This window comes from Electrophorus electricus, chromosome 8 (assembly GCF_041902795.1).
Source record: "Electrophorus electricus isolate QZ-2024a chromosome 8, ASM4190279v1, whole genome shotgun sequence".
In the NCBI taxonomy this organism is placed as follows: Eukaryota; Metazoa; Chordata; class Actinopteri; order Gymnotiformes; family Gymnotidae; genus Electrophorus; species Electrophorus electricus.
In genome coordinates, this window is record NC_137504.1 from 32,118,361 (window position 1) to 32,133,148 (window position 14,788).

Sequence of the window (14,788 nt, forward strand, 5' to 3'; positions counted from 1 at the left end):
ACAGAGATCGTCAAAGTGATCAAGTAAGAGACACAGTAATTTGGTATCCAAAACTTTTATTTCTACAGCTTTCTTACAGTATGTAACAATCCTAATCGATATGCATAACAGTGCAGTGTAATATCCAGAACAAAACGGCTGAACATTAAGTTAAGGCTAAAGGAAGGGACCAAATTGCACACACTAAACTTAAACAGACTATCTCTGATTTACATTCCTTTATTTATCTGTGGCAGATGCCAGTTTGCATATGGATCTTGTGACTTGTCTTAAAATAATTCTTCGCCTATGAAATGTTAACACAGCCAATCAAATAAACCAGTTAATTAGAATGATCACATGAAGTCAGTTGGACTCCATTAGCTTTTAAACTTTATTAGCATAGCATCTGCTATGCTAGTTAGCATACTTGGCAAATGTTCCTTTTTAAACATTGAAGGAGAAAATTGCCTGGATGAGTTGCGATACTGTGCTACATTTCTGGATTATAAAGCTATTTGAGGCAAAGGGTTTTGTGTAATTTGACGGTATTAAGGTACCTTTTCAGGATCCACTGCAGAGAATTGGTCTTAGACACATCATTGACTCTTTTTACACATTTGTGGAATTTTAACACTGAACTGTAATGGTTATGAGGTAAGGATAATTGGAGACCTGATGTGATGGTAGAAAATCCTCCTTATTGCTGATGCCACAACATGGTGAGGACAGAACTGATCCAAGAACAACACGGAAAGCGTCTACCTGATACGCATCATCAGTCCGTGTTGTTGCAGTCTGTATTGTATTGTTCAGTACATGCCTGTAAATTTTAGGAGTGCAACAGTAATGCACTTACTTTGACAGAGAACCATGGGAGGTTGCATAGTTCCGACCCAGAACAAAGCTATTTAAATCTGTCAGCTGGTCAACATTTTTGATCAGTTTTTTTTTTTTTTTAGTTTTGATCTCCAGCCCCTGATGACCATATGCTGTTACAGAAATAGAACATATGGCTGCAAGAACAGCCTCATCCCTTCAGACCTTGATTTCTGCACTAATTACATGTAAAAAAAAAAAAAAAAAAAAAAGGTCTTGTCAAGCAAGAATAATGTGCAATCTGCTTGAACTAATATGCACAATTATATGTGTTATTGTTAAATAGTTAGGGGGAACAATTCATTAATTTGAAGTCATTTTCCAGAAGAATGTCGGGGGTAGTTTAAAAGAAATTGGATTTGGCAACAAGACGATGACCAAAAACAGTAAATCAATAGTAAATCGTCAACAACTGTACAGCTAAAATGGAGGAGAATTTCTGCTGCTCAATAATCCAAACCTCAGCAAACTACACAAACTGTGACATGAACTGAAGAGAGCTGTTCACATAAGGAATGCCAGAAATATCAATGCAATGAACTGAAACTGTTTTGTAAGAAGGGATGGTAAGAAATACATCCTAACGCATGTTCAAGTCTCATCACCAGCTATAGGAGGTGCATAGTGGAGGTCATTGCTTCTAGGACACATTTGACCAGGTATTAAACATGTCATTTTTAAACCTGCACTATGAATGTTTGTTTAAATTATGCTTTCAGTATTGATGAGAAGTACAATTGTTTGTGTTTTATTTCAAGTATATTGCTTGTCATGTGGCTTAAAGATCAGACTGCATTAATATGGGTAATTAATGCAGAAACTGCCTGGAGGGTTACAGTCTTATGACTGTAAATGTGGACCTGCTAAGATTCCTCAGGGGACTCAACCCTCATTCAAAGATTTTTGGATTCTGATATGAGGTATGAGGCTCACTATAAATCAGCCCTTGACTCCATCTAAACAGTCAGCCAATCAGCAGCTAATTCAGGTAGGTTTAGCATGATGCTAATTACCTAATGCAGCAAAATTTAATCCAGCCAATCAGGCACATTAAAATAACTGACTAATTACAAATCTTAAGCAATTAAAATTTATAAGTCAATATAACTAAGTAATCAGATGACAAGTTTTTATCAAGACATTTCCCAATACTGAGAAACACATACAGGCTTACATAACACACTCAAGCATCAACTGCATTTTTGTCTGATTAAATAAAGTCCATGAAGTTAAGTTAGAGGTATGGGTGTACCTCTTTTCCATTTATCTTTTAAAAATGATGAAAACGATCATAAAATATAAAATTGTATCTTAAACTGAAAATTGTATCTTTCTTAAAATCTCACTTACAAAAATGTTCTGGTAATATGTATGTAATAATTTCTGGTAATATCACTGTTTATTTCACTATTTCTGGCCCTTGTCAAATATGGCCTTGCCCTCTTTCCCTGATGCTTACAGATAAAATCATATGACTACATTTTCTCCTAGAAGCATGTTAAACTGCACCTACTATCAAATTTGGTTCAAAGCTACAGTATAATATATTTATTGCTAAATGATCACAGTAAGACCATGGAAGCCAGAATGATTCACTTTTGACATATACCACCTTATTCTTTCAGGTGTGGCACCATAAAACTTGTTCTCATACTACCTCAGTCTGCACACCAAAATGCACTCTGAACATCTTAGTGTATCCTGATCCAAACTAAAACTCCAATGTAGACTTATTTGAATTAGAACTCATTTAAAAAATGATTTTAAATGCTTATAGTTGATCACCTAGGAAGTCTTCAGTGCACCTGGAAAGTTTTGCATACTGTACACTCACAGGCTACCACCACAGTCTTAGGTCCAGCCACAAGCTTCACATCCTTGACCACGCGAGGTGAGAGAAATAGTTCGAAAAAGAGCTAGCTGGTGCAGAGGGATCCAAAACATCAGCGCTAGGAGGTATGCGTACATAAGATGAATCCCTCAGATTTGTGTACTCTGAACTTAAGGTAACACAATAAGAAAACACAGAAAAGTTTGCTCCCACAATATAACTTCAAATGTCCAAACCTTAATATCATGCTGACAGGCCTTAATTCTAAGGGTTTAACCCTCATCGATCGCAGTACAGCATTTATTAGATCTTCGATAATATAGTGATGCTACAGTCCAAGTGTCAGTCTGCTACACCAACCTACCACCTGATAAGAAACGTGAGGCTACTCTAGAGCAAAACCAATAAAGAAAACCCCTTCCACATGAGAAGCAGTCAGAAAATGTTGAACACTGCAAAATGTTGTCCCTCCGTGTTTGCCCATGGTTTACTTTCTGCAAGGGATGAACGTGTCCTGTACGTTTCAAAGGAACCCTGCCAAAGCCTCGGAAAAGAAAGCTGAAACGGCACCGCCTCCTGCTGACGGTGCAGAATCAGGATGACATAAGCAATACTGTCTTTGCTCCGCCTCCGTTCTGCCAGTTCCATTAGCTGCAGAACGTAACATTGAAAAAGTGCTTTGAAATTCTTAAGGGTTGATCATTTAGCGAGGCCTCAGTGTACATGCAAACCCTAGTGTACTGTAAACCGACAGGCTCCCAACAAAGGTCTTAGGTCCAGCCAAAATGTCCAGTTAACACGCATCAATACTAGTAAAAATATAAAAACCATTTCAGAATAACTCTTAGATTTTTTCCCAAAAAGAATCTGTGGAAACCAATATTCTAGGTATGGCATGCAGGTGGGGAAAAATATTTAAAAAGGTATCTGATTCATCAATATTTTTAAATAAAAATTATATCAGATTATATTATAATTTATTTTGCATATTCAGGTAAAGGTTTATTGAACTTAGTGCCTCTATACCTAATATATCTGGAGTAATTTTAACTATGTTAATAAGTAAGTAATTAACTCATTAATTAATTGATTAATCTTGAACTGACTTCAAACTGACCCCCAAACCAATTAAAAAATAATAATAATAGGTGTGCTGCATTCAATTAGCATTGACATACAATAATGTTGTAGCCACTCATTTGTTTATTAGTAAGCCTGCATTAACATCATGCTTGTCTGAGGAGAAGTATTATTATTGCCTGATTATTGCATTCACATTTTGCTGAGTGAATCTGGATGAATTAGGATTCATTTGAATGTCTCAGAGTATACATTCTGTGAGATGATGGCATAAGATTTTTCCCCAACTTTGAAGCTGTTGCTTTAGATTTAAGGGGTGTACCTTTTATAATGATATAAAACCAGAAGGATATTTTCCTATAGTAAGCTATTCTACGAACGTCAGCCATTAGCATGCTAGAATGCATTGCTTAATAGCTTAATCATTTAAAGCAGCATTTGTTTCATTCCATATATTTTTCTAGAGAAAACTGGTTTCTAGGGATTGTCAAGTATTCATTCATTAGCTTATGTCTTCTATTTTTTGTTTTTCTTTCAAAGGTTTTGCATTATATGGTTTTGTATTATATGGTTTTGCATGTGTTTAGTCCTCCCCACCAGCGGGTGGCAATAGAAGCGTTTACAGGCACCTGTGTCTCAAGCACAAATAACTAAATATAAATAATGATAATATAAAGAATATAAAGTGTACGATGAGCTGGACTCAAAATTATTTCACCCAATGAAAAGTACACATTGTGATGTCACAACTACAACTACAATCTACATACTTAATTTAGTTTACTTTAACTTTCAAAATGAAACATACATAATTCCATTTTATGAAATTAAATTATTTCTGCCTATTTCCAGATTTATTTTTTTTTTACCCTTGTGCAACATTTCCAATTGCTGCAGCTCAACAAATCGGATACATATGTATACAACCAGTAAAAAGTTCCACACGCACACTTCTTGCATTTGCCAGCAGTATCTGAAGTATCTGAGTGTTTGAAGCCAATGGGTGTGTTGCAAATGTGTTTGGAGAAACCTCCCAAGAAGAACATTTGAGTCCAACTCAGTTTAAAAAAATCAAATTAAACACTAATACAGCTTACACTGCATTTATCCCTGTCACATTGTTCGAATAAATTTTTTTTTTCAAATACCTTAGGAAAAACAGTGCAAGTTTTGCATTTATCTGTATATCTTTTTAAATGCAGGTAGATGTGTGCAATAATTGAGAGCATATTTAAATATATGCATACATCAATAAGGCCCACCCTTTTCATTCACATTTGTGCTTAGAAATAACAAAAAATTAAAATAATATGAAAACAAAAACATGTAAATTAAAAGTAAGGTACCATTTACGCAGTGTGAGAAAGGCAACTATAAGAGGCTACATTCATCCATGCAGATTTTGAGCTAGCAATGTTTTGAGTCTATGAGAATAGAAAACAATGTATAAATATAATAGCTAAATAAGAACTTTTTGTATGCATATATGAGCTGAGACATGAACAAATGGAAAGCATGTGGGTTGGTGTGGGTGTGGGTTGGGGTGGGGGGTGTAGGGGGGTGTGGGTTGGGGTGAGTGTGTGTGGGTGAGTGTGGGTTGGGTGTGTTGGGGGGAGGTTGGGGTGGGTGTGTGTGCATATGCACAAACGTGAGGTGTCGGTCTCATGCTTTCTTTGGTGTGGCTTTGGAAGTTACTCTGGATCCTGACAGACTGTTTACTGTATTATCAATCCCTGAGGAGGTGACAAGGCACTCCTTACTGCAGACACAAAAGACAGACAGACACAGAGAGACAGAGGAACAAAGAGAGAGAGAAAGGGTAAGGTGCGAGGGACAAAACAGCAGCAGATAGCGTTTTCTCATTCGAGTCAAATGCATCTGATCTGAAAGGTGTAAACATAATCTTACTTTTTCTCCTTGATTTTATCAAGCACGTAGATGGTGAAGTTCTTGAGCAGCATGAAAATCATCAGCAGTGCTATGCATCCTCCCACGCCGGAAACAATGATGAGCTTCAGAGTGTTGTCCACAACCCTCACTACGAGCAGAGACCAGACGTGAATCCACCCACCGTGCACACGTCATGTGCACTGGTTTGCTCTCCTTCATCAGGGAGTGCATGCTATGCAGTTACAAGCAACTTCTTTCCTCTCCAACTGCACCTTAACTAAGTAGCCAGAATACAGTGAATTATTCTGTAGGAATGCAATACAATTTGGAGTGATGAAGGAGATTTCCAGTATTTTAGTGGAGAAGAGTAGACTTTGCTTTTAACATGACTTGCAGCTTCCTGCTAGTGTACAGTCAGTCAGGCAAAGCATTAATGACATTCTAATGATACTTTATATAGTTTTGTGTCACTATAATAACAGCAAAAATAATATTCTGCTGTTTACGTGATATGATCATGTGAAGAAGCTTTGCTTCTTATTTAATTTAATAATAATAATAATAATAATTGTGTTTCTTTTTTCGTTGTTCTATTGTCTAGTATCTAGAGGAAAATGTTTGACTTGCAATAGATGGTTAATTATCAATGTACACGATGTATAGTGTCTGACAAAATCCCACATTTTACCACACATTCTTTCCAAATGTCCCAGTCTCTTTCTCTCCACAACACTCACGCTCGTCCACCACGTATAATGTGAAGATAGCGCTGTGGTTCTTTCCACGCTCTTTGGGGTTTTTGCCGAAGCACGTGTACTGGCCCGCATCCTCAAACGTCACGTTCCAGATCACCATGGACAGGTTGTTGCCCTTACTGGAGCCCACATACTCAACCCGCTCTCGGTAAATATTAACGTCCATCGGCTCGGCATTATCGATTGGGATCACTGAATCCAGCACCTGATTGGAAAACACAGCTGTCAATAACAGATCCCAGGTTATGTGACTGGATGAAAGAGCCTTCAAATATTCAATCTTGTGTTTGACCCCGCCTTCTGGAACAGCAATAGGAACAGCCTACCTTTGAAATGTCACTAGAATCAGCCATCAAAAATGATCCAATTGATTATTAGTCTGAAGTTTAGGAACAACAGAAGTGAACACTGTGGTGACTTGGGCTCACCGTCAGCATGGTGCCATTGTCGTTGAACTCCCATTTGAAGTACAGGTTCTTGATGCCGATGCAGCTCAAGTAGGTGCAAGGAATCAGAACGTCACTGCCATTCACAGCCTCCAAGAAGGGGATCTTACCTGTGGACATCTCTAATGCCTCGACCACACACCCGCCTCACACACCACACACACACACACAACACTACTCAAGAAACTTCTTGAAATTGGTTCCATCACACATCTTGCTTTTTTTCTCTCTCTCTCTCTCTCTCTCTCTCTCTCTCTCTCTCCATCCTGCTCTCTCTCTACATCATTTCCATTCCTCTCTCTCCTTCACTCCACCCCCCTTCTTTCTCTCTCTTTCTTTCTTGCAGCAGTGATGCTGCAAAATCTCATTCACAGCCTCTGCAGCTGCTCCCTCCCTCTGCAGTGGGGGTGTGTGGCTGTTCCCTCGCTCCCTCCCTCTGCAGTGGGGTGTGTGGCTGTTCCCTCCCTCTGCCATGAGGACACCGGTGCTTTCTGCACTGTCTGCAAAGCACTACATGCAAGTGACGGTCAGGAAGTGCAAAACCATGCAGATGCAGCACAAAATCTGTTCATAACCCCTTACATTCACACAAGGGACCTCCGGCGGGTCCAGACCCTCGTCCCTCACCCTTAAATACCTTTCTAAGGAAATACCTAAATACCTTTTTAAATATATTTAGAACTAAATACCTATATACTGTTCTAACTAAATATCTATGAATTAAGGAGTTATTGAATTAAGTGCCTTAAGATTCTTACCAAAATATAATGCCTGGATTTTAAGAGATTAATAATGCTATAAATGAGACTGATACTTGGTTTGTACGGTTCACACACCAAAAAACAAACAAACATCTATGAAAACACCAGCGGCAGCCACTGTTCTGGGGTTCAGGTCCACCAAGCTGCCAGAGGACTCCTGGTTGGCTCATGGAGTGAGACGCCAGGAGTGTCATACGGAGCCCCAGCGCCCTGCGGTTCCTCCTCCACCCTGAACTGAAGGCGGTGGCTCCACAGCAGAGACAAACATATTTCTGTATTTTGGAACACCGTTTTGTTTTCTTCCCTTTCATTTTGGAAGATACATATGAAAATAGAAAGGTTGCGTAAGGCAAAACTCTCTCTCAGGAACATTAATATCTCAGTGGGTAATTTAAGTGTTTTGCCTATATCAGTTCTGGTTAGCTGTGTAATGGGTCAATAAATAAGAAATCTTTGGATGGACTAGCATAGATACTGTGACATATAAATGAATGGACCTGTGCTCTAACATAGATACTGTGGTCTAACATAATTCAGTAACATGCAAACCTCACTGGTAATGAAAGCTCTGCCTTTAGGCATTTAGTAACTGCAACAAGTTACTTCTTTCCCTCACTCTCTCTCACTGTCTCTCTCATTGTGTCTCTCACTGTCTCGATCTTTTTAACACACCTATTGGTCAAGATGTCAGCAGAGTTATGAAGCTTATCATTGCAGAAGGAATGGGATGACTCCCCTGTATTAACTCTGTTTCTAAAACTAACTGAAGTTCCAACACAAGCAGTTATATGAAAACAAGGTGATTGTCCTCAAACCTTGGATCTCATTATAACTTCTAAGAAAAAAAAAAAAACATACTAAAACTAAAATGTTTAAGTCTAAGTTCTAATGTAGGATTACTACCTGATTTGTAAAGTCTATTGAAGGGAATTTAAGGCACAAGGCAGCTGATTCTCTTTTGTTCAGAGACACTTGATGGTGATGCTTGCTGAGGACAGTGTCACCTGACCAGGATGTGCATCTGGCCCTGCTCATGTCATATAACCCCAAGATCACCTAAGTCATTTGACAGACATACTGCACATGACCGGGGGGGGGGGGGGGGGGTGTACTGAGGCCAACCATGCTTTAGTTTTATCAACAAACAAGTTCTCACAAACTTTCTGAGATTAATCAGGGTTGTTGGAAAAGGTCATAAAAATAGTAGACTTCTGTTCTTTGGACCTGCACCTCTGGACACTAGGTTAACACAGAGGTCTGCTGCTTTGGTGTCAGAACCATCCACAACCAGCCCATCTCTCTGAATGTAAAGACATTGCATTTGTTTGTTGTAGCTGTTTACCATATGCTTCTTGGCTTTCAGTCTTGCAGTTGTTAAGTTGCTACTATTTTGATTAGGAACTAATGACGTCTTGTCTCCAGCTTGTCTCGAGATCTTTAACATCACCTGTGTAAGACTGAAATTTCGGCATACTGCCTCTTGGTTTGTTTTCTTCCTCAAGCCCACCAAATAACTTAATACCACAATGAATGAATGACCTGCAGTTCCCTAAAGCTGGTTTGTTGACTGAATGGTAGACATACAGTGAACCGCTGGAGCGTCCATCTGAGAGCTGGTTGGTGTGGGAGATGGGGGGAACTTAGTTTGCTGATTCACCACAGACAGCAATAGGGAGCAAACTCTTTACAAGTCTGCCGGGTTTTAAATCAATTCAGTATCTGGAACAGTGCTGTCACACAGAGACACCTTTGCTCTAATCCTGCCACAAAGCATTGCTTGCCTGCATACCTGACTGTCAAAGAAATATGAGAATGATCTCACCTAGCCCAACCTGACACGTTATACTGCAATTCGACATCCAGCACTGGGACAGTGTGTGTGTATATATGTGTGTGTCGCATAGGTTCTGTCACTGCACTGGAATGTGAATTTCTGTTTTATGAGGCAAAACAGCAGATATCACCCAACTTACCATATATAAGTAGAACACATGCACGTACACACACACACTCACACACACACACACACACACACACACACACACACATCTTCAGAAACATCAGCAGAAACACTGGGAACGCCACACTAGGAGTCAACACTGCGTTAGAAGCTTATTGTGAATGCCAGTACCCCTACTTTAAAACGAGATTTCAACTTGAGTGTGCTGTTCTAAAACTAACCCTCCTTAGTGACACAAGAATAAAGCAGATCAACTAACTCAAGAGAAGAAAAGGAAAAAAATGTAAAAAGAAGGAGAAAAAGAATGGAGGATTTGTGCATGGGTCTCTATGTGTGAAATTCAGAAAATACCAGTCTTACTGAAGATGACAATAAGTGAAAGGTAGAGGGCGCTCTTCTCCGGCCAGCACCTGCTCCCTCTCCGGATTCCTGCACTCCAGATCTCCATCTCCCGTTCTCCTCTGTGCGCTCTGCCAAGTCGTAGAGGAGCTTTCTGTCTGCCGCTCTTTTCCCAATATCCCTCCTGTCTCCTAGGCTGCTCCGAAGCCAGGACGCTCCGCCCCACGTGCACAATTCCGCCCTGGCTGCGCAGGACCCGCTGGGTCACCTGAGGCTTTCTTTTCCACCCAGAAATTCGTGCGCTCGCTTCAGACCTCTGCTTGCTCTCTGCGTCCGAAGCAGTCCGAGTGGCAGAAGATCCAACTTACTTGGAGAGAGTTCAGGAGAGTTTGGCATGCAGGGAGTGCCAGTCGTGCTCCCCTCAGCCGTGAGGACGAACAGTCAGCTGATTTTGCCCGACTCTGAAGGGTGTCTGGTTTGGTTCTGCCTGGCCCAGAGTTCCGTCTGGTCTAGTTCTGCCTGTTTGGTTACCCTGAAAAGACTCTAAAGCTGAAGTCACCACTCCCCCCAAAGCAAAAGGTCATGAAGAGAGCAAGGATCAATAAGACTAAAGAGTGAGAAAGAAAGTCAAGTGCAGGTTGCATAGTATGTGCACTAGACACTTCACTGATAAGAATTAACTAACCCTAGAAACATCACTGATAACTAATGCATCATCCCAGTGTTACTTTGTATGAAAGTGAGTTACAGTCCTTATCTGTGAGCATTCGGCACTGTATGAGGGTGGAGATATGTATGTGTGTGTGTGTGTGTGTGTGTATGTGGGGGGGTGTTTGTGTCATACCTCCTCTGTCGTGCAGGTAACTGCATGTCCAATAGGCAAAAATCCATCTGCAGAATTCATGCGCACAAATAGACTCACAGTGCTGCTCTGGTCCTGATGCTGGTCACACACACGCGCGCACGTGCACGTCCGCGAGCACCACAGAGGATGTGTGTGCAGCCCTCTCTGCGAGTGCAGCCTCAGTCTCTCTCTCTCCCTCTGCTGAAAGGAATCTGGCTCGAACTCAACTTTCTCTGCTTTAGCTGCCGATTTCATCTCCCTTGCTTTCCTCCTCCTCCTCCTCTCTCTCTCTCTCTCTGCCACCTTTAAATTGAAGTTCAGATCATTGAGTCACACCGTCTCTGTACTTTCTCAAACTCTTCTGCAATGCAGGCTCTTGGCAGCACTGACCACGGATCAGTTTATTGGACTGAGCTAACCAGAAAAATGGATGGGACTCTGATCCCAGAGAAGCACAATCAGCTCCACTCTCTGCTCTGTGATTTATGAATGGAAACCTGGCTTTTAGGCAGGCAGTGGGAAAGACAGCCCAGGGAGACATAAGACCCTGCACTGTTTGTGTGTGCACCCTCTGCTTTAACACATCTAACACAACTCACATAGGATTTGGTTTGTTCTTGAACAACTTCAGTAATTACCTAAATTGAATCCTATGGGTTAGGGAGAAAAATAGGAAAAGTACAGTCTCCAGGCCTTGCTGTACATGTGTGTGTTCAAAGGAACGGTGTGTTCACTGCATTTTGGAAGACAGCATCCAAATCCCAGGAGGCTCAAAGTGAGAGTGACTTTGAACATGTTTACCTCTCCAGTGGACTGTGATGGTTGGGTTTCTTATGACTCTGCATTTCAGCTCACACTCAGCCGCCTTCCTTCAGCAGTGTCGGGTTTTCCAGCCTCAGGATAGTCATTTCCACACGCAGTCAGCTCTCTCTCTCTGTGTGTGTGCGCGCGCGTGTGTATGTGTGTGTGTGTGTGTGTGTGTGTGTGTGTGTGTGTGTGTGTGTGTGTGTATAGGTATGTTAGTAGGTCATACCTATAAAACAGTACATATGACTTTTTATTTTCAGGCCTTTTCCAGCATACAGCATCACGTGATGTTTTCGTATCACGTACGTGTGGGGAGAACGAGTACATGTGAAACTTTCCATTGAAGGGCTGAATTAAGCAATAATCCACTGAGAACCTACGGACGTAGTCAGTGCATAAGTACAAACTCACAGGAGAGTAGGTGTGTAAACCTGCACAGCATATCAGAGCAGGTCAACGGCACCAGAGGTAATGATGACAGAGTAGACATTCAGTGAACCGCTGGAGCGTCCTTCTAAGAGCCGGTTGGTGTGGGAGGTGGGGTGAACTTAGTTTGCTGATTCACCACAGACAGCAATAGGGAGCAAACTCTTTACAAGTCTGCCGGGTTTGCTTCGAATGGTGTTAAAGCATTTGTTCAAAATCAATTCAGTATCTGTAAGAGTTGGTCTCCTGAGTGTGAAAGATCTACAACAATGACAGAGGCTCGTTTTAATAATCCAGATTTGTGATTGGAGGATTAAAAAAAGCGGGGGAAAAAAGAGTGAAATGCTGACATCAGCAATGAAACAGTGACTCAACAAAAGAGAACAAACAAAGAAATAAATAATAGACATAATAAATAAATAAATAATAAAGACATAAAAATGATTGCCTTTCTGTATGCTCCCTCTGTCCCAGAAGGCTGAAGATGTGTTTAAAGCAGGTGTTTTTCATCCACTTACTGACTTAAAACACTTCCCAGAGAGGTTTTGTACATACGATTTATTGATAATACAATAACACCAACTCATTAATCTCTGTGGTACACAGATGGGTCGGACTTGGTTTTTCAGCACATCCCACGGATGCTCAATCGGACTGAGCGCTAGTGAACCTGGAGGCCAATTCAACACCTTGAACTATCTATCATGCTCCTCAAAAAATTCCCTGAAATTTCCTGCTGAAAGGGGCCACTGAATTTAGGGAATACTGCTAGCATGAAGGGGTGTGCTTGGTCTGCCAGTGTTTAGGTAGGCAGTATGTGTCAGAGTAAAATCCACATGAACAACAACACAACATTGCCCAGAGCATCACAAAACAAAGATATGAATTTAAGACTGGGAGAATGTTTATTGGTTATAACAATTTTTATTCCAGTGGGCACTGCAGGGTGACTTCCACCATCCACTGTCTGGAGAACTTCCTCTAATGCCCCAGAGACTCTCATCTCTCCTCCCTCTGCCACAGTTAATGGAAAAGAGAGAGAGAGAGAGAGAGAGAGAGAGAGAGAGAGAGAGAGAGAGAGAGAGAGTGTGTGTGTTTGTGTGCATGCGCGTGTGTGAGTGTGTGCCTGTCTTTCTGCTTCCCTTGCATTTCAGAAGCTGTTTTTGTGATGCGCTAGTCGTTGTTCGGACTAATCGTGTCTGCAGATGGCAGGAACTGCTGACTCATCGTGCTCTGTTAACATATGTCTGCTCCAAGGACCATTTCCATCCCATTAATGTAGTTCTGGCATGCTGCTGAAGAACAAAGCGGTCATATGACCTGCAGCGAGTCCAGGATGGGAAATAGGCTGAAGCTTCTGCAATACCCTATTCCCCAGACACAACTTCTCACGTAATAACCAAGCCTATATGCGCTAAGACATCCCCACTAGATGACTTTGTTTCCCTAAACTTAGAAAAAAAGCAGGTTAACTTACCAGTAACTAACAGTCTATTTTGCTTATTTTTGTAGGTATGGTAGCAGTGTTGTATCGGGCAGCAGGTATACAGTGGGCAGGGAAGGGGTGGGGGACCTGCACCTGCAGTGGTCACACACATACACAAATGCCTGGGCTTCCTGAGGGCATCTGCAGCGCTCTCTCTCTCTCACACACACACCCACACATATGCACACAGAGACCTGGGCTTCCTGAGGGCATCTGCAGCTATCATTCTCATTCTCTCTCTCTCTCTGCTGTTCTAAGAGGACTTTCTCTTTTTCTGGATTAGTTCCAGTCAATGCTGCATATCTTTCCACATCTCTCTCTCTCTCTCTCTCTCTCTCACACACACACACACACACACAAATGCGCGGTAATGTCCTCTGCTGGTGCAGTAAAGTGGCTGGCCGAGGACAAGACTCAGCACTACCAGATATACTGCGGTGTGCATGCATGCACATACACGTGCACACACACACACACACACCTTTAAGCAAGACAGATCATATACATTTTCACTCCCTCTTTTATAATCTGACAAAGAAGCATTTTGTCCCTCTGTGTAGTAAATGCCATAAGAGTCAATCACACTTCTACTATAGGTAGTGGACAGTAGGGGCTCCTTTCTGCACCCCTGGGATCGCACTCACTCATACCACGTCTGCCACTCACTCACCCATGCCACGTGTCCTCATTTTAGGCAAGGCTAAAACCATATTCTTCTGGCTCAAGGTCACAGCACACACTCAAGGTCATGTGTTCTCTACACTACAGAGATACAGTGGATATAGCATGGCAATAGACAGATATCCATAATATTTACTAGAATTACTTAATATTACTTAATATTAACCATAACTACTTAATATTGAACACAATAATTCTGTTGCATGTGGACTACACCAAATGTGCATGAGAACAGGAATAATTTTTTGAAGTAATCAGGTTAGTACATTTATAGAAATAAATGAGTAAATCCATAAATAGGGTATTAGCCCCTGATTTGCATTATGTGAAGCAATAGTTTCACCCACTAGAGGGTGCTGTGTCACAGAATAACTGTCTTCTGTTCTCAACGAGAAAGACTGCTATGAAGTAACTACTTAGCTTCCATTTCCTCTTCGGAGACGCTTTCGGAATCTAGAGCTTTTTGTGGGATCTTTAGCTTCACTTCCTCTCCAATGCACTGGTACGTTTGTTAGCATATATAGACACACACAAAGAGCGGAAAACAAGTGTAGCAACTGAAAGGTATTTTATAACAATTTACGCTGTAATAATGAGCACGCCCAGTTATGGAGATTGTGCAAA

The 14,788-nt window shown here is 41.2% G+C and overlaps 1 protein-coding gene across 1 annotated transcript; it reads right to left on the minus strand.

Annotated features, from left to right (window-relative positions):
• Positions 1–39: 39 nt before the first annotated feature.
• scn4bb (sodium channel, voltage-gated, type IV, beta b) lies at positions 40–10,933 on the minus strand. The gene is made up of 6 exons (XM_027028629.3): positions 10,765–10,933; positions 9,942–10,469; positions 6,843–7,006; positions 6,397–6,619; positions 5,678–5,807; positions 40–5,528 (listed from the first exon to the last, which is right to left on the minus strand). Exons 2-6 carry the CDS (start codon positions 10,027–10,029, stop codon positions 5,432–5,434), a joined length of 702 nt encoding a protein of 233 aa, XP_026884430.1. The 5' UTR covers positions 10,030–10,469; positions 10,765–10,933; the 3' UTR covers positions 40–5,431.
• Positions 10,934–14,788: the final 3,855 nt, after the last annotated feature.

Coding starts and splice junctions, on each gene's coding strand:
- scn4bb (XM_027028629.3), bottom strand. CDS start 10,029: ATGGAGATCTGGAGTGCAGGAATCCGGAGAGGGAGCAGGTGCTGGCCG. Junction 7,007..9,941: donor TTCACTTATTGTCATCTTCA/GTAAGACTGGTA, acceptor GTGGTGTGTGAG/GCGGGTGTGTGGTCGAGGCA. Junction 6,620..6,842: donor ACAATGGCACCATGCTGACG/GTGAGCCCAAGT, acceptor TTTTCCAATCAG/GTGCTGGATTCAGTGATCCC.